Here is a 20072-nt window from a genome sequence, read left to right on the forward strand (position 1 = left end):
GTCTGACTTTCGCTTAGGTCATGATCTCGCGGTTCGTGGGTTCGAGCCCCGCGTCGGGCTCTGTGCTGACTGCCAGCTCAGAGCCTGGAGCCTATTTCAGAGTCTGTGTCTCCCTCTCTCTCTGACCTTCCCCTGCTCACGCTGTCTCTCTCTCCTAGAAATAAATTTAAAAAAAAAATTTTTTTAAATTTCTCAGCAATTGATGGTATTCTTTTTATATTACCAAAGTCATGAGAACACTGACACTAATGCAGAGGAATTTACCTAATATTTACTCTCAAAATTCAGCCTCTAATGTTATAATCACAAGATATTTTATTTAAAGATTTTATTTATTTATTTTTTTTAAGTAATCCTACACTCAATGTGGGGCTCAAATTTACAACTCTGAGATCAAGAGTTGCATGCTCTACTGACTGAGCCAGCCAGGCACCCCAACCATAAGTCGTTTTACATCAACAATTTACAAGTATACTATTAAATTTTTAATCACCTCTCCATAATTATGTGTTTCTACAGTCTTTGTATTATAGATACTGTGATAAAGAATACAGTGGATTTAAATTGTTTCCCATTCTTTCTTCCTTAGTTCATTTCTTTTTATCTTCCCACTGACAGTCTTTGGCAGCTCTTGAATAAATTCTACCTGTTGGTAGTAAGGGAAGAAAATTAGCCAAGAAGTTTTCATCTTTTTGTTTTTTTAATGTTTTATTTATTTCTGAGAGAAAGAGAGGCAGCTTGAGCAGAGGAGGGTCAGAGAGAGAGGGAGACACAATCCAAAGCAGGCTCCAGGATCCGAGCTGTCAGCACAGAGCCTGACACGGGGCTCGAACCCACGAACTGTGAGATCGTGACCTGAGCCAAAGTCAGAAGCCTAACCGACTGAGCCACCCAGGCGCCCCAAGAACTTTTCATCTTTAGACAAATTGAATTATATAGTAGTTTTATTATCTCTAGATGAAAGAATTAGGGTATCCATCTAGGTGAGTTTTGGTAACAACCAAAACAGGAGAGGGGTATCATTGAGTTTTTTTCTTGATATTTAGTATTTACTACAAGCCCAATTAGCCAGATGACCCAGCAAATTAAGTCAAGAATTTAATTTTAATGCCAAAGATTCTGATTCTTACCCATGTCATTACTTCAGTTTGGAATATTTGGTATAGCATGTTTGAGACTATTCATTAAAATGGAAAAAGTAAACAGCTGAAAATTTTCAGAACACTAAGCAAATTGTCATCATAATTAGAATACCTACCTTTCTTGGATATTTGTAAGGTGCTGTAACTTTTTTTACATGTTCCTGAATCTCCTTTTTTAGTTGTTCTCGATCATGTGACTTGTAATCCCGGGTCAGAACAATAAAAGCCTTTACTACCTGAAAAAAAAAATTGAAACACCAGCAAGATGAGTTGTGTATTTTTTTTAAAAAATTTTAATGTTTTATTTATTTCTAGGAGAGAGACAGCGTGAGCAGGGGAGGGTCAGAGAGAGAGAGGGAGTCACAGACTCTGAAACAGGCTCCAGGCTCTGAGCTGGCAGTCAGCACAGAGCCTGACGTGGGGCTCGAACCCACGACCCGTGAGATCATGACCTAAGCGAAAGTCAGACGCTTAACCGACTAAGCCACCCAGGCGCCCTGAGTTGTGTATTTTTATGTTTCAGTGTGCCTTGTTTACTTTCTCTAACTGGGAATCTAAGTGCCTGGGATTGGGGGCAGAAGGCTTCATAGAGTTTGATCCCAGCTCTGTGCTCTTAAGCCAGCCAGTTGAGTCCCACACCTCCTGTTTGGTATCTAATACAAGAATTTCTAGGACCCCTGCTTTGCCGATAATGTTAATGAACTTGAACCTTCTTATCTAACATCTGCTTTCTGACCTGTTTCTGTTTCTGACCTGTCTTTGTCCTTGACTTTTTGCCTCATCTTTTATCTCTTTCAAGAAAATTTCCTTTTTTGGGGCACCTGGGTGGCTTAGTCGGTTAAGCGTCCAACTTTTGTTTGGGTCATGATCTTGCGGTTCGTGGGTTCGAGCCCCGCGTCAGGCTCTGTGCTGACTGCCAGCTCAGAGCCTGGAGCCTATTTCACAGTCTGTATCTCCCACTCTCTCTGACCCTCCCCTGCTCACACTGTCTCTCTCTCTCCTAGAAATAAATAAAAAAAAATTTAAAAAAAGAAAAGAAAAGAAAATTTCTTTTTAGAAATTCAGCAACATACTAAGCACACTCTCTTGGGTAACAACCTAGCCTGATCTAGTCTAGTTTCTAGTTCCCCACCCTCAGTATGGCCCTTATAAAGAGTATTCACACTTAGTTTGCCATATCCATGTTGAAGGGAACAGTTCATTGAGACTGCTCACTCTTTATTCCAGAGACACTTGTATTGATGCAAGGCTGTGAAGATTCCAACAGCCATTTTGCTATTACTCTAATTACCTGGCGCTGAGGAACAAGAGTAGACGTGATGGTGGTGACCATTGCTCCCTAATTGACAGAAGACAGAATTGACTATCACATAATGCTCACAAATCTTATTTTTCGAAATTCACTCTTATTTGAAGTGTTATGGAAAATCCTGCCCATGTTTTTAGATCATGTATATATGCATTTATATAATTTTGTCCTATCCATTTTTTGATATTTCATAAAATGTTTGTGTTTATACCTGCTCTTCTGCTTTATCAACATTTTTATGAATTAAATTTATCCTTGCTATAAGTTTGTATAGCACACTGAGAACTAATGTTTGTAATTATTAGTTTGCATATTGATGACTTCTAAACCTTGGATAAGGCCTACTTTATAAAAGTCTTTATAAGTCATTACATAAGATGGTAAATTTATAAGAAATACCCTAACATGGTTAAGAGCATGAACTCTAAAATCAGACAGCCTGGGTTCAAATCACACTTGGTTGTGTAATCTTGGGGAAGTTAGAATACATTTCTATGCCTCAGTTTCCTTCCCCCAAAAAAGAGGTTGTGAGGATTAAATAAGTTAACATATACAGGCCCTTTGTAGGGCTTCTAATACCTAGAACATGCTAAGTCATCAGAAATATTAAGTATTAGTTATAGTAGTATTAGAAGTACAAGTTTTTTGTTTTTGGGGGTTTTTTTGTTTTTTTTTGGTTTGTTTTTGTTTTGTTTTAGAGTGAGGGAGAGCACAACCAGAGAAGGGGCAGAGGGAGAGAGAGAGAGAGAGAGGGAATCTCAACCAGATATCATGCTTAGCATGGAGCTCAATGTGGGGATCAGTCCCATGACCCTGAGATCATGACCTGAGCCAAAATCAAGAGTCAGATGTCTAAGTGACTGTGCCATCCAGATGCACATCCAATTTTTTTAACTAAAATCCTTTAAGTGGGCTTCAGAATTTCTCTGAAATTCTATGCAAAATTTTGCATTTTATGAGAAGAGCCACATGCCACATGCAGCTGTTTAAATTAAAATGAAATAAATTTTTTCTCAATCACACTAGCCATATCTCAAGTTCTTTATAGCCATGTGTGGTTATTGTATTGGATGGTGCAGATAGAGAGTATTTCTATCATTGCATAGGTCTAATAGTGCCCAATGGCCTTCAAATTCCAAAGAGCTATGTGATCCTACTGGTGGAGTTCAGAGTGAAGGAATAAATTTCAATAATCATCAGATCATCTATCTGGAATATTGGAGGCCCTGCCTAGCAAAGGGGACCTGAAGAGTGGCATGGAAACTTTAAACCCAAACTATCATTTGATCAACCCCAAAAGAATGAGCTTTCAGGGGTGCCTGGCTGGTTCAGTCAGTAGAACATGTGTCTCTTGATTTCAGGGTTGTGAGTTCAAGCCCATCATTGGGCACGTACTTAAAAAAAAAAAAAAAAAGGAAGACCTTTCAAGACTCCTGTCTTATTCACAGCTTATTTCCTGAATTCTCTGCTTGCTACCTACCCAGCCTACTTCTAGTTGCTGCCTCAGTTCCTATCTCTGACACTGCTCCCACCCCTGATATCTGATGCCAGCCTATCCTCCTCAGCTACATTAGGGACCATGTTGTTTCCAGACCTGGGGAATAACTTGATCCTATCTAGCTGATCTCTGGCATGACCTCTGCTGTGAGCCTGGATTGTTGGCGTTCATACCATCCCTGCATGGAAAGAATTCAAATTTCTTAGATATATTTTCAATCTTATCCTTAGCAATTCTTTCCTGACTAGCATATTTACTAATGACTATCTCACTTGCATAGTTAGTGAATGAATCATTTGGATAATCGTGTTTCCATAAACTGTTGAAAAGTATGTGTTATATTGCCAACAAATTATAAAGTGAAGATGAATCAGTTTTTTTTTTACCTCTCCCCTGATGGGATCTGGGCTGCTGACAACAGCTGCCTCTGCAACTGCAGGATGCTCAATCAGGGCACTTTCTACCTCAAATGGTCCAATTCTGTAGCTGGGAAATAAACATATGACAGGACTTTATAAAGGTGAGCAGCAGGTTCACTCCAGAACACTGATGATCAATTAACTTACACATATGTACAGATGAAAAAGAAAATTACCCAGAGGATAATATGATATCATCTGATCTTGCAACAAACCAGAAATATCCATCTTCATCCATATAGCCCCTGTCCCCAGTGATATAGAAATTGCCTCGTAGGGTTGAAGCTGTTTTTGTAGGATTATCCTGTGAAACAAGTAGCATTTTATTAATATTACTGTGAATGTGAATCTTCTGTTCAGTTGGATTTTTAAGTGTGGAAGGAGAAAAAAAAGTTTGGTTTCTTTGAGAAGCCTTGGAATGAAGAGGAGCCAGTGTATGAAATAAGGATGCAATTCCAGCATTGATCTAGCCCAATCTAAGAGAGGTAAACTACAGTTACAAAGACTAGGCATGCTGCCATCCTGAGAATTTTCTTTGATGATCACTAAACACTGCAGGAGTTCAGAGCTCCAAGACATGGGCTAATTAAGTCTTTTGCTAAGTGGCTAATATCTAACAGAGGTAGAAAAAGGGAGAAGTGAATACTCAGAGTTGAAAGAAAGCACCAGCACCTAATAATTCAAAGAACAGTTTTTCTGTTTTTGTGTTTTGTTTTACAAACAAAACTGGTTCTGTAACTTTGGCAAGAGAAAAAATGAAGTACTGGTACATTAGGTAAACTGACAAGTAGAACCTGGACTTTTGATTATATCGATAGAAACTTTAATATATATGTATATACTTCAGTTAGACATGAAACTAGATTTGCAAACACTAGGGAGCCTGGAAAGTCTCTAGTAAAAGACATTTACTTAATCCCACTGCCCCATTTTCCTTCCCTCTCACTGCTCTCAAGAAGGGAAATCACTAATCATATTTCAGGAAAACGATTGCTTGCTGTCTTGTATCGGAGAGGATCAGTGTATACGAAGAGGGCTGTCTTTCTTGGGCTCCCTTCTCTAACTCTCATGGGCCTGGAGCAGTGATCTAGGCCAGGGTGAATAAGCATTTGGGCATTTCTTCAGTTTCCTATCTGAGGGATTACTATTCAGGACAATGAGTCAAGAAAAAGCCAAGCACCTATCCTAGGTGTGTTTTGTGACAAATAGAGATAGTTAGCAAACGCTTTTTAAAAATATATATTTTTTTGTATTATTTATTCATTTTGAGGAGAGAGAGAGAGAGAGAGAGCAAGCAGGGGAGGGGCAGAAGAGGGAGAGAATCCCAAACAGGTTCCACACTGTCACCACAGAGCCCGTTGCGGAACTCAAACCTACAATCCTTGGGATAATGACCTGAGCCCATATCAAGAGTCGATGCTTAACTAACTGAGCCACCCAGGCTCTCCTTTTGAGAAATACATAGAAAATAAGTCTCTTACTATGTAATGAGCAAAAAGGCCAAGTGGTCGGTTAGGTAGGACTTGAATGCCAATATCTCCTTCTTCTCCAGGAGGTAGGACATTGCCATTTATGTCTAAAATCTAGGATAAAATAGAACAATTTATTTAAGAGTATTTTTGATTTAGTGCGCCATGTTAACTTTTTACATGCTTTGTCTCTTAAATTTACTTTAAATTCCCAAAAGAAATATGTATTACTTACATTCTTAGTGCAAAATATATTATAAAATGCAAGTTAGCAAAATGTGAAAGAATAAAAAAATACCTTTAATTCCACTATCTAGCAATAATCACATTTTTGATGATATTTTTTGAGACAATATAGACATAAAAAAATAGAATCACCTTATAATAAACTTTTACTTTTATCAATTGGCAATATATCTTGATTATCTCTTACTCTCAAGTAAATATTTCATTACTGGTTTTTCAAACTTTAATGTGGAACAAACAAAACTTTACTCAGGAGCCCATTATAAAGCAGGGAAAGGGGAATGTTCTCTGGTGGAGACACTGGTGAGTATGCCAAAAGTCCTGCTTTCTTTCTTTTTTTTTTTTTTTAATGTTTTATTTCTAGGAGAGAGAGAGAGAGACAGCGTGAGCAGGGGAGGGTTAGAGAGAGTGGGAGTCACAGACTGAAACAGGCTCCAGGCTCCGAGCTGGCAGTCAGCACAGAGCCTGAGGCGGGGCTCGAACCCATGAACCGCGAGATCATGACCTAAGCGAAAGTCGGACGCTTAACCGACTAAGCCACCCAGGCACCCCTAAAAGTCCTGCTTTCTTAAACCTTCTCCCCAGTCCTCCTGGTTCCCTGAGGTACCTAGCATTTTGTAAGCACTGACTGCATTCCAAGTAATAAATGCTACAGCTCTAAGTATGTCACATGTATTTTTTTTCTTTAGTCCTTACAACAGTCCTATCTGGTTAGCACTATTACTGTGCTCACTTTACATATGAGGAGACTGAGGTGCAGAGTATAAGCAACAAAGTACATGACTAAGCTGGAATTCAAATCTCAGCAACCACACTCCAGAGCCTATCCTTTTCATCATTACACTTTGTAGAATCTCTCCAGGGAGTTCAATCCAATTTTTAAAAATCCAGATTAACATTTCTCAGGTTGATTGTTTAACTCATGTACCAGATTTTGCTTTAAGTAACTTTTATCTCTTTTTAAATATGAACACTCTACTCTGCTTTTATATATATCCACCAAGAGCCTTCAAACCTAGGTTTGTGTGGAAATGGTTTGTGTGGAAAATAAGGGTATAATACTTATTTGGCACTTTACATGGAAATGAGCTATGTCTCCAAAGAGAAACTTGAAAGGCAAAGGAATTCTGACTGTAAAATCTTACTTTTAAGTTTTTGTAAATAAAAAAATATAAATTACCATCCAGTCATCTAAAGAATATTTGGCTCCAGTATCAAGGAATTACTGATGGAAAGGAGATGTTTTAAGAGTTCCAAATACTTCTCACAGACTGCTCTCTAATAGATGAGAAAGATATAAAATGTTCTATTTCTGGAGAGAATCATGTTGGTCTTAAAATCATGAAAATTGTGGGCTTTGAGCTTTGAAGTTGCAAGAATCTGATATCCAGCTGGTTGGTGTATATCCCCAGATTCCAGGATGTCACTGCAGATGCTCTTAGCTAGGTAACAAAAGCAGTAATAAGAGCTCTTGGGGAAAAGTTAAAAATGAAGATAGCTGTATTAGGGAAATGCAAATCAAAACTACAAGGAGATACCACTTCACACCCATTAGGATCGCTACTATCAAAAAAATAGAAAATAAATGTTGGTGAGGATATGGAAGAATTGGAACCCTTAGGCATTGTGGGAATGAAAGAATGATATAGGCACTGTGGAAAACAGTATGGCAGTTCCTCAAAAAAATTAAAAATAGAATTACCATGTGATCTAGCATTTCTGCTTCTAGGTATATATCTAAATTAAAAGCATGTTCTTGAAGAGATATTTGTAATGGCTAAAATGTGGAAAGAACCCAAGCACCCATTGCAGATGAATGGAAAAGCAAAAATATGTTATAGCCAGTACAATGGAATATTATTCAGCCTTGAAAAGGAAGGAAATTCTGACACATGCTACATGGATGAAACTTGAGGACATGATGCTAAGTGTGATAAGCTATTACAAAAAGATGAATGCTCTATGATTCCACTTATAAATAGTAGTCATAAAGGTAGAAAGGAGAATGGTAGTTGCCAGGGCTGGAGGCATTGAGGAAAGGGAAGTTACCGTTTAATGGATATGGAGTCAGTTTTATGAGATGAAAAGAGTTATGGGGATGGATAGTGGTAATAGGAACACAATATTATGAATGCATTTAATACCACTGAATTGTGCACTTAAAATGCTCAAGATGATAAATTTTACGTGTATTTTATTAGAATAAAAAATTGGGGGAAAAATGAAAATAGTTTTGCTGACTGGGGATGCATGACAGAGCACGGTTTTCCTCTTGGCCACACCCTTCTTTGTATTCAAATACAGTTGCTCCAGAAATCCACAGGGCTTAAATTAGTGGGGAAGTGGTGATACATTGCTGTTGGGATTCGTGTGAGTAAAGCTGTACTGTGAGAACTTCATAGCAACACATGTTGGGAATTTTCATTAAGAGGGAAGAAAGGAACACAACTTTGTAAAATGCCAACCTGATTACATACAATGCAGGCATGATAATGCTTAATTATCAATATTTCTTTCTCCAATCTAAGGCAACCTATAAATCAATGAAGCCTGTTTACAGAATGTAACCAGAAATCCCCGAACTTCTCTTCTTAGAAAAGCTTTTCAGGGGCGCCTGGGTGGCTTAGTCGGTTAAGCGTCCGACTTTCGCTTAGGTCATGATCTCGCGGTTCGTGGGTTCGAGCCCCGTGTCAGGCTCTGTGCTGACTGCCAGCTCAGAGCCTGGAGCCTGTTTCAGTCTGTGACTCCCTCTCTCTCTGACCCTCCCCTGCTCACGCTGTCTCTCTCTCTCTCTCTCCTAGAAATAAATAAAACATTAAAAAATTTTAAAAAAAAATAAAAACATAGCTGGAAAAAAAAAAAAAAAAGAAAAGCTTTTCAGGGTCGCCTGGGTGGCCCAGCTGGTTAAGTGTCTGACTTTGGCTCAGGTCATGATCTTGCGGTTCATGATTTTGAGCCCCACATCGGGCTTTCTGCTGTCAGTGCAGAGCCTGCTTTGGATCCTCTGTCTCCCCCTCTCTTTGCCCCCGCCTTCCCTCCCTCCTCTTCCTCTCTCTCTGCCCTTCCCTCTTTCCTACACTCTAAATAAATAAATAAATAAATAAATAAATAAATAAACATTTTTTTTTTTTAAAAAAAGGCTTTTCAAAGGAAGGGAATGCAAGGGAGAGCTGAATGGTTATAATGGCACCTATCTTTTAGAACTTTATTATGTGCCAAGCACTTTGTTATGCTCTTTAGAGATATTACCTCATTTAATCCTCACAAGAAACGTATGATATCAGTTTCATTATATAGGGCACCAACCAACCTCAATTTGCCCAGGACTAAGGTAGGAGAGTGTCCCTGGGATGTATAACTTTCAGTGCTACAACCAAGTAAGTCCCAAGTTGGTAACCATAGTCCCTATTTTACAAATCAGGAAACTGAAACTTTAACAATTTACCCAAAGACACTCACCTAGTGAATAGCAGAACCAGACCTGAACCATCAGGCAAGCCTATCTTTTTTAAAAAAATTTTTTAGACGTTTAATTATTTTTGAGAGAGGAAGAGAGAGAAACAGAGTGCAAGCCAGATAGGGGAAGAGAGGGAGGGAGAAACAGAATCTGAAGCAGGCTCCAGGCTCTGAGCTGTCAGCACAGAGCTGGAGGCAGGGTTCGAACTCACAGACTGCCAGATCATGCCCTGAGCCAAAGTCGGAAGCTTAACGACTGAGACCCCCAGATGCCCCAAGGCAAACCTGTCTAGACAAGGTTCTCAGCAACGTTAAAGTCAGGGAAAGAACCCAGCATTTGGTTTATTCAATAAACTGACATCAGCAATCAATTTCATCTAAACTTTCAGATTTACCTAATTATAAGAATTGGGGTGTCTGTTTAAAACAAAGATTTTGGAGTCCCACCTAGAAGGGGCCTGAGGATTAGTGTTTTTAAACAAGTATCCATGTGATTCTATGATTGGAAAAGCTTTGGAAGCATTGATCTAATCTATAACTAACCCTCATTTAGGTTTGGTTCTGAGCTCTCCATTCTATAAGCTCATCCATTTTGTGTTTTTGTTGCTATGCTATGGTTTTCTCTTATAATTTAGTGTAAGCTCCTTTGGCTATACCTTGCTTTGGGTGTGTTGATCTGAGAACAATCCTAATCCTGTAAAAAGTATGCAGATAGGAGAATAGGATGCTCCCTAGGGATCAGGTGTTAAAGAGAGCCAGGAAATGACCCAGTAGGACTGGGGAAAGAGAAAAATACTTAAGCCACTATAAACTGTAACTTCCTTTGGCCTACTTGACCCCCTCAGGAGATCTTGACCTCCTTCATCAGAAAGAGCAGTGTGATGATGTGATTAAGAATATAGATATTGGGGCACCTGGGTGGCTCAGTCTGTTAAGCTTCCGACTTCAGCTCAGGTCATGATCTCACAGTTTGTGGGTTCGAGCCCCGCATCAGGTTCTGTGCTGACAGCTAGCTCAGAGCCTGGAGCCTGCTTCAGATTCTGTGTCTCCCTCTCTCTCTGACCCCGCCCCTGCTTACACTGTCTCTCTCTCTCTCAGAAATAAATAAAACATTAAAAAAAATTTTTTTTTAAAAGAATACAGATATTAGAACCAGATTGCTGGGGATTGAGTTCCACACTGTAGCCACTAGCTATGTGACTTCTGGTGAATTCCTTCCCTCTCTGTGCCTCATCTGTAAAATGGTTCTTTTTTATTTTTTATAATGTTACATTATGTATAACATTGTACATACAATGTTACATTAGTTTCAAGCGTACAATATAATGATTTGACAAGTTTATATATTATGCTATGTTCACAAATGTAGCTACCATATGTCACCATACATTACAATTACAGTACTATATTGTATTGTATTGAATGACTATATGCCCTATGCTGTATCTTTTCACTTTGTAACTTATTCATTCTATAACTAGAAGCCTATATCTCTCATACTCCTTCAGCCATATTGGTCTCTCATAAGTTATTTCTGGGAATCAAATGGATTAACATGTATAAAATATTTAGAACTGCTTGGCACAAGCCACTGCTTTGCTAAAAAAAAAAAAAAAAAAGGAAGACCATTAAACTAATGTCTCTAATCCATTTCTAATACATGAAAATTAAGATATCAAGGAAGTAGCATGAAATCATCACCAAAACTAGGAGTATAGGGGTAGGTGGTAAACAGATTGGGTTGTTAAATAGTCTCCTGGAAGGGGATGTGCAAACCTTAACATCAAAAGCAGGAGATGGCTTTCCCATTGAGCCAGGCTTAATTTTCATTCCCTTAAAATTTCCACAGATTAGCACCTAGTTAAGAAGAAGAAAGAATAAAGTAACTTTACAAATAACTTAAAATTCATTTTAATTTCATTCATTCATTCATTCATTTAGTTTCATTAAAATTTATTATTTATCCACATGCATTCATTCAACAAATAATTATTGAGAACTTATGATGAATCAGGCTCAAAATAAAACAAATTTTCTGCCCTCCAGGAGTATAGAGATAGACACTAAACAAATACATACAGTAAAGTTATAACACTTGATAATTACTAACATATCCATATTTATGAAAACATTTATACCCATATTAGCATGACAGTTGTTCTGCTCTTTCTCTTTAATACATCTGTAAATTTTATTTTTGGTATTTTAATTTTTTACCATTCTTATGATTTATAAATAGAAGCATTATAAAAAGACACACTATGAAAAATTTCTTTCAGCCTTTCCTTTTTTTGCTCCATTGCATGACTCCTTTTCCTAACATAATAACCACATTTGTTATGAGTTTATTCACTTCCTCTTGAATTTCTTCTTCTTATTTCTCCAAGCTCTTTACATAACCCCTTTTAGAGTATAATTGCCAAGGAGTTATCTACGTGAACTCTTAATATTTCAAGTAGCAAGGAACTCAGCATTTTCCATTTTTGAGGCAGCCTTAAGAAAGTTCCCTCTTTTATAAGGGGAAATCTGTCTGTTGATCTAGCATTCTTTCATTTAAAATATATTTTAATGCCCTTGCCCTGATCAGCTTTATAATAGTTTTTCTAAATGAATGGCCACTTAAACAACTGTATCTGTTACAGAGTTTTTTTGCAACTAGCTTCCCTCCAACTTTCTTTAAACCACTCTTCTAACCACTCCTCTACCTCCCCATCCCTCAAATAATAAGGGTTGTAAGGATATAATAAATACTTATTTTAAAATTTATAAGTTATATATATTTATACATATATCACTTTCTAATTTATCCAGCTAAGTAGAGTCCGTCCTTGTCTTTTCAATGAGGTCATATACCGTTTCGGTCTGTCCGTATCCTTCGTAGATATCCAGACCTGTCCAGTTTCTCCACTGTTCAGTCACTTCAGGATTGATTGGTTCCCCAGCACTCACACAGTGCTTTAAGCTTTTGAACTTACAGCTTCTCAGAAAACATATAAGTTAAAATTAGGAGACAAAAAGAGAGAAATTAAAATTAGGGTTCTTTTTTTTTTAATTTTTTTTAAATGTTTTATTTATTTCTAGGAGAGAGAGAGAGAGAGAGACAGCATGAGCAGGGGAGGGTCAGAGAGAGGGAATCACAGACTCCGAAACAGGCTCCAGGCTCTGAGCTGGCAGTCAGCACAGAGCCCGACGCGGGGCTTGAACCCACGAACCGCAAGATCATGACCCAAGTGAAAGTCGGACGCTTAACCAACTAAGCCACCCAGGCGCCCCAAATTAGGGTTATTTCTAATGAAAATCAATATGAAGTGTGTTTTAGTTCCTTCCTTACTCTTCTCTTCAATACAAAATAAACAAACCATCTTAGCATCATAAAATGACTCCCAAGACATCCATTTTCTTCCCCTCTTTCTGGGAGCATGTGATTTGTTGTTTAAAAAAAAAAAAAAAGCTATGTCATCCTCAGGGAAGGTATTGCATAATAACATTTTAAATCGGTGATAAGAATTTACCAATTGTGTGGTTAAATTGGCTGTGGAATATTTATGCAGTGGAATCCTATAGAGCTGTAAAAAAAAGAAGAAGAAGAAGAAGAAGGAAGCTCCTGGACATTGTTGTCCAATAGAATTTTTTGCCACAATCAAAATGTTCTATTATCTGCACTATCCACTGCAGTATCACCTAGCCCTATTTGGCTACTGAGCACTTGAAACATGGCTAGTGCAACTTGAAAGTGAATTTTTAATTTAATTAAAGCTAAATTTAAATAATTGCATGTGGCTAGTGGTTATCATATTGGATAGCGCTGGATAGAACACAGTTCCAGGAGGTACTGTTAGGCAAAAAAAAAGGAAGGTGCAGAACTGTGAACATACTGTGTTTCCATTTATGTTTATAAAAGGTGGGGAGGAAGAATACTGGCATATTGGTTTGTATAAGCACAGATTTCAGGGAGAAGGAGAACTGAGACTGAGGACAAGATTTGGAGGAAGACTCCATTCTACAGTCTTATAAACCTATTGAATTTTTTTTCGTATTAAATATTTCCTATTCAAAAAGTTTTAGCAATTTTAATAATTAAAAAATATTTACCAATATACCCTTTCATATGGAATCAAGAGTAAAAGACATTCATTTTTCCTATTTGCTGGGACAGGGCTCCACATTGGGATAATTTCTCTTTCTTGGCTCAGGTAACATTTATCATCCAAAGATTAAATACTCTCTTATCCATAGCCTCTAGGCCCAGGGGTATACCTGTGGCTGAACCCTCCATTTTCTCACTTTGCATGGGGGTGCCTGCACTGGTTGTAATAATTATGATTTAAAGAATGAAAGCAAGAAGGAGAGGGGATGAAGAGACTGTTAAATTCCATACCTACTAGTGTGGAACTATGGGTTTTCTGGGGGGTTTTTGGAATCGTTATTAACTTTATTTGTCACTCTTCATAGACACTGGTCCACTTCAGCATGAAAAGTAGGGAGCATCTACTTCCACTTAGTATTCTAGAGAATGATGTTGTACCACAAACCATTAACAGTAACTTACACAGGGGGAAAAGTTACTAAAAGATTTTATATTCAAGCCCCAAGATGTACCCCAAATATTGTTTTTTGTGGGTATAATTACAGGTATATATAACTCTACAAAGCTAGTTTCTTTTTAGAACAGTATAGTTTTTAACATCCACACCACAATCTGCATCACCAAACTTTCAGGAGGGGTTAAAAAACAGCTATCCTCTGTCAATCAGATGAAGTGCCCAATCTAAATAGCTGTGTAATAAGCACTCTCATAGTTAGGGCTACTTGAAGTTAAAAAGTTTCTATTTTGTTGCAGAGATATTTACATCAAATTAAGACATTTACAAATGGTTCATAGGATATAACAACCCAAATATCATTTTCACCTGTCCTGTGTAAGGAAGTTATTAAATACTCATAAGTTTCTCTAATTCAGTGCATTTTCCCAACATAAATAACACAAGCTATTCTAAACATTTTCATGTATTTCAGAGCACATTTCCAAATATTAAATGGAATGAAATTATATTAAATGGTTATATCTTATTTGAGCATATTATAGAATCTAATCATACAAATAAATTCGCATCAATATTATAATTCACCTCGAAAGAACATCACAGGCACCCAGAACAAAATTTTTTTCTTTTTTATAAATTTAAAGTATACCATCTACTTTCAACTACACTAAAAGATTTAACAAAATAGCCAGTTTCAAACCCCCTTTTCTAAGTTTGGCATAAGGAACGTTTAATCTAATCTGGTTTGTCATTGTGGGACTATGTTTTTAGGCAGAAAGATCTCTTATTTTATGGCTTCCTCTTCCTCTCTCCAACCCCCCACTAAATGACTATTTACCAACATTTCTTACCTGGTCATATCATTCTGTATAAGCATTCGGTATGCAGTTGGCGCTGAACAGAAGACGGTGATGGGAAACTTGGAAAGTGTCTGCAATTTAGAAGTGAATTCTTGGTCTTACTACAACTTTAATAAGTCCCTAAATGTTTATTTAAGGCACAGCACAACTTAAACATTGTTTATTCTAACATAAATGCACTCATACCTTTTGTCTGTGTATCTTTTCAGGATAATACCTTAAATCATGTTGTCTACTCAGATTTCTACAAGTTACTGTATTTATCAGTCCTGTCAGGGACCCTGCTAAAGCACTTCTAAAGGTGACCTCTTATGCTCTCCGTTACCTGCAAGATGGAAGTTGGCTCAAAACGTGGCAAATAATGTGCAAATACACATGCTCCCTGGGTCCATGGAGAAAAGATGCTGCTCCATGCAGACTTTGCCCAGCCTGTGTCTGAGGTATTCCATATCACATCTGAAGGTGTCAAATCCAGCCAGAACCTGGGAAAACAAGGATATATGTAGGAAAAACAAATTTAAAAGACCAGTAAATGAATCAGCACCTCCACGGTATTGGCATGTCAAGCTACAGCTCTGTGAAGGTACCTTCCATTTACAGATAATCCTAAACCAAAACTGCTGTGGGTGTGTCCGGTCATTTTTGGAGATCCGCTTGTTCCACTCGTAAAGTAAATGGCCATCATCTCATCATGTTTTGTCTTCACACAGGTGTGGTTGTCACTGGCATGTCTGCAAAGGAAGAACTACAGTGATTCTGCACATGAAACGCAGCACCATGAACTGTTACCACAGCAAAGAATTTGAGAAACCATCTACTCGGACCTCTTCACCTTATGGATCAGTCCTCATTGACTTAGGTTGAATTCCAAGGTAAAAACTATCTCTTTCTCTATCTTTTTAGGTGCTTTCTGGAATTAAACTAAATGTAATCATCATAGCCCATTTATTATCGCTGGTTTCATAGTGTTTTTACTGTATGTTAAAGAAGAGTTGAAGCATTAAAAAAAAAAAAAACTCAATAGGATGCCTGGGTGGCTCAATCAGTTAAGTGTCTGACTCTTGATTTCTGCTAGGGTCATGATCTAATGGTCTGTGGATTCAAGCCCCATGTCGGGCTCTGCGCTAACAGTGTGCCGTCTGCTTGGGATTCTCTCTTTACCTCTCTCTCTGCCCCTCCCCTGCTTGCAAATAAATATATAAATATATAAACATTTTAAAAAGTGAATATGTTCATAGAAGTCACGCGTAATGGTATAAGGCAGGCTGGTAATTCCCACATTGTTCAGCTGTAGTTCTGAAGGATAACTGGGCTGCCAAGAGGCCCTACATTAGGGCAGCTGAGAGGAGGTAAACGCTGCACACAGAGATTTTATCTGGGAGTATTAGGCTGAGAATGAATGAATTAGAAAATCCAGGCCAAGGGGCCCCTGGGTGGCTCAGTCGGTTAAGCCTCCGACTTCTGTTCAGGTCATGATCTCACAGTTCGTGGGTTCAAGCCCCATGTCGGTCTCTGTGCTGACAGCTGGCTCGGAGCCTGGAGACTGTTTTGGATTCCGTATCTCCCTCTCTCTCTGACCCTCCCCTGTTCACGCTGTCTCTCTCAGAAATAAATAAAAGACATTAAAAATTAAAAAAAAAAAAAACCCAACGAAGATGCTGAATTAAAAAAAAAAAAGAAAATCCAGGCCAAGAGAATTATAGAAAAGCTGGTTTTCTTTCTTTCTTTCTTTCTTCCTTTCTTCCTTTCTTCCTTTCTTCCTTTCTTCCTTTCTTCCTTTCTTTTTTTCTCTCTTTCTCTCTTTCTCTCTTTCTTTCGAGAGGGCACAAGTGAGGGGGGACAGAGAGAACGAGAGAGAGAATCCTAGAAGGGGCAGGGGGAGAGGGAGGAGAGAGTGAGAGGAAAGAGGGAAGCGGGGCTCCAACTCACCAGCCCTGAGGTCATGACCTAATGCTTAATGTCTGAGCCGCCCAGGCACCCAAGAAGCTGTTTTCAAAGCCTAACAAAGCTAGACTAGGTATTTAGTCTATGTTCCATAATTTTCTTCCTTAAAAATAGTACCTATCGCGGTGTACTTATCACTTCATTATAAATATGGTTGCTTTTGAAAACTAAGGTGGGGTTATCATACTAATCTCTCACCCCTACAGGTAGTGAACATATAGCCTTTAGGAGTGTGGCTCAGAAGCCAGAATCCCTAGGTTTGTAACTCAGCTCTGCCAGATAGTAGCATTTGACCTTCTTCATCTGTATTACTATAGTACCTGCTCCTTGGGTTATTGTGATGTTTAAATGAGTTAATATATGTGAATGCTTGGAGCAGTTTTTGGCATCTAACCAATGCCATATATATGTTACCCATTATTGCAATTATAACAAAATTTTAATTAGAACAGTACTTGACTTTTGGTAAGAACTCAATAAACGCTGGCTATTTTAGAGGCGGTAGGAACAAATCCATAGTTGCAAGCATGCTTCCAAATCTTTGAGTAAAGGTAGGAAGTTCATTCTAGAGGGAACTGGCTGCCAGCCTAAAGCTAAGAGAGAACCAGTACCTGGCCAGAGTGCCAAGTGACCCCCTGGAAGCATTCCATAGCAGGGATTGGATATCAGTGTATCTCAGTTTTATAACCACATCCATTAATGTTAAGGGTTCTTATTCATAACGTGAAGTGTTGTTATCAGCAAGAAAATGATATAGCCTACAGAGAAGAATTGATTGTGTTTCTCCGTTTCTCTGGGAGATGATAACAGCCCTGTGATTGGTGCTGTGAGCCACCTCCTAGATCCTGCTGCAGAAATGAAGGACTTAGCTCCCCACAGGTGCTGGGAGCCAGCCCTCTTTTAGAGATTGCTTTGTCTGAAGACAGCTGCCTTGCTCAAGGTCATTCACCCCTCCTTCTAGAGATAGGCCACACCCAGTTACTGATCAGTATGGTTATATAAAGGCCAGGACCTCTTACTTTATCCGGGAATAGCTTTGAGGGGCTATCCATTCCCCAGATGCCCCAGTGGGTTGGCTAAGGGTTTTTCTGGGGGTGCGTCACAGATAAATTTCTTCCTATCCAATTGCACATCCCTCCCCTTCCTTCTTAGGTGTTGACCCCAAGACAACTCCTTAATAAACTTCTTACACAACTAATCTCTATCTCAGGGCCTGCTTCCTGGAGATCCTAACCTCTAAAAAACACTCCAACCTCCTTCCTGCCTCAGAGCTTTGCACTGTTGGTGCAGCCATAATTACCAGTTGTTCCCTTTGCCTCATTTTAATTTTCATTTATCTGATCACTTAGGTGGGTTGAATATCTATCTTTTCAATATTGCCTTTCTTTTAGGAAAGCTGTTTTACAAGAATTATGGCTACTCACTTCATCATCTCCTTGAGGTTCCCCCACCCATCTTTGGGTTTCTGAGATACAATTAGCTTGGAGTGCAGATTTTCACATTTAGATGCAACAGCATCTACTGCAGGGGCTAAAACTTCATTGGTAATAATGCACTTTGCTTTTGAAGATTGTAGTCTGTAGAGAATGTCTCTCTGGGTCAGCTGAGTAGTTCCTGGAATTAAAACTGTCCCTAAAGGGGCAGAAAAGAAACAATGTATAGAAAGAAGGATTTCCTTTATCATGCTAGTTAGGATAGTGTAGATAGCTCATGTGTACTTTATATGTCTCAGGATGAGTTTACTTTTCATTTACTGGTCTAGGTATCTATTTATCTTCCTTTCATTATTTGGCTTTTGCCTTTCAAAGGATCTTAAAATCTGTGACCCTTTTGAATTACCATGAAAGTATGTTAAATGCTGGATAATTACCTTATCTCTGAAGACCATTCATAACGTTCAACTTGAAGAGAGTTCTTTTTTCCTTTTTTTTTTTTTTTTGAAGAGAGTTTCAATTGAAGAGCAATATTATCTAACATCTATTGGCTAAATGCCAGATACTATTGTAAGTGTTTTGGATGTTTTAACTTATTTAATCCATGCAAAAAAAAAAAAAAACCCAAACAAACAAAATACAAGGTCTATGAATAATTTGCCAAAGATCACTGACATAGAAACTGGCAGTGCAGAGACTGAACCCTGTAACCTGACCCCAGAGCCATACACTTAACTACTTCAGTCCAGCACCTTTTAAAACATACATGAATGTTTTATGATTTCTCTCCAAAGGGAAGAATTGAGGCATTCATCTTTTCTGCACTTCTACTTCTCCCTGCTATAAATTACACTGTAAGTGTAGTGTAATGGTTAAGGGTGTGTTCTGGAGTCAAATAGTCTTATAGCTTGGCCTTGGACAAGCCAATTCATCTCCATGAGTCTTAGGTTCTGCTTCTGTAAAATGAAGATTCTATAAGATTAATGAGGAGTAAATGAATTAAAATGTATAAAGAGCATAGAACAGTACTGAACACATTTAACTATTATTTTCTCAAAGGACTAATGGACTTTCAAGAATATGTATATATCTATACGTATCCATATTTATATCTCAGACTCTACCACTCTAGGTCCAGACCCTCAGGAGACGGCTGAAAGGTATATGCTTCACAATGGTTTTTGCTCTTCCTAGCATCACAGCAAGAAAGGAAGATTGAAGAACACATACCTGCTCATTCCTGAGCTCATTCCTGGACTCTTGACACTGACTCATCTTTCCATTTTGGAAAGGACAAGCCCCTTGGTGGAGTTCTTCAGGAAACAATCAGGACCAAAGCACAAAGTTCTTCAGAATATCTTTCCTTTCTAATCAGGCAATGCAGCAACATTTATGAGGCTTTAACTCCAAGGTTATTCCTTAGAGATGCTCTACCTGGGGATAAATGATTAGCCTGCCATGGCCTAACAGCCTTCTGTTAATAATTTAAAGGCACTCTCTAACAACAAGTTCACAGCCAGCATTTGATGCCTAGAGGAAGCACTTTATTTAAATGCATTACCCTTAGATAATTAATTTCTGCTAACATATTATTCATATCCTATCTTTAAAAGGACCTATTAGGGGCGCCTGGGTGGCTTAGTCGGTTGGGCGTCCGACTTTCGCTTAGGTCATGATCTCGCAGTTCGTGGGTTCGAGCCCCGCGTCGGGCTCTGTGCTGACTGCCAGCTCAGAGCCTGGAGCCTGTTTCAG

General features: G+C 38.4%; 2 protein-coding genes across 5 annotated transcripts in view; one reads left to right on the forward strand and one right to left on the reverse strand.

Annotated features, from left to right (window-relative positions):
- ERI2 (ERI1 exoribonuclease family member 2) overlaps positions 1–20072 on the forward strand; it is a 54960-nt gene that overhangs the window by 8349 nt on the left and 26539 nt on the right. For 2 of the 4 annotated variants that reach the window (XM_039233660.1, XM_039233661.1), the window contains one exon: positions 2370–2599. In XM_039233660.1, the coding sequence (XP_039089591.1) occupies positions 2370–2384 (15 nt within the window). In that variant the 3' untranslated portion in view covers positions 2385–2599. Of the gene's footprint in view, positions 1–2369; positions 2600–15152; positions 15527–15653; positions 15816–19452; positions 19932–20072 lie in introns of those variants that run through there. The other 2 variants (XR_005528642.1, XR_005528641.1) reach the window with 2 other exon arrangements.
- ACSM3 (acyl-CoA synthetase medium chain family member 3) overlaps positions 502–20072 on the reverse strand; it is a 23481-nt gene continuing 3910 nt past the window's right edge. Inside the window, exons 3-13 of the mRNA XM_039233662.1 lie at positions 18312–18519; positions 15531–15674; positions 15269–15425; positions 14935–15014; positions 12393–12516; positions 11316–11396; positions 5850–5951; positions 4545–4672; positions 4336–4435; positions 1259–1378; positions 502–646 (exon numbers count right to left, since the gene is read on the reverse strand). Of these exons, the coding sequence (XP_039089593.1) occupies positions 560–646; positions 1259–1378; positions 4336–4435; positions 4545–4672; positions 5850–5951; positions 11316–11396; positions 12393–12516; positions 14935–15014; positions 15269–15425; positions 15531–15674; positions 18312–18519 (1331 nt within the window). The 3' untranslated portion in view covers positions 502–559. The remainder of the gene's footprint in view (positions 647–1258; positions 1379–4335; positions 4436–4544; positions 4673–5849; positions 5952–11315; positions 11397–12392; positions 12517–14934; positions 15015–15268; positions 15426–15530; positions 15675–18311; positions 18520–20072) is intronic.

Source organism: Hyaena hyaena, unplaced genomic scaffold (assembly GCF_003009895.1).
Source record: "Hyaena hyaena isolate Hyena2069 unplaced genomic scaffold, ASM300989v1 scaffold_78, whole genome shotgun sequence".
In the NCBI taxonomy this organism is placed as follows: domain Eukaryota; kingdom Metazoa; phylum Chordata; class Mammalia; order Carnivora; family Hyaenidae; genus Hyaena; species Hyaena hyaena.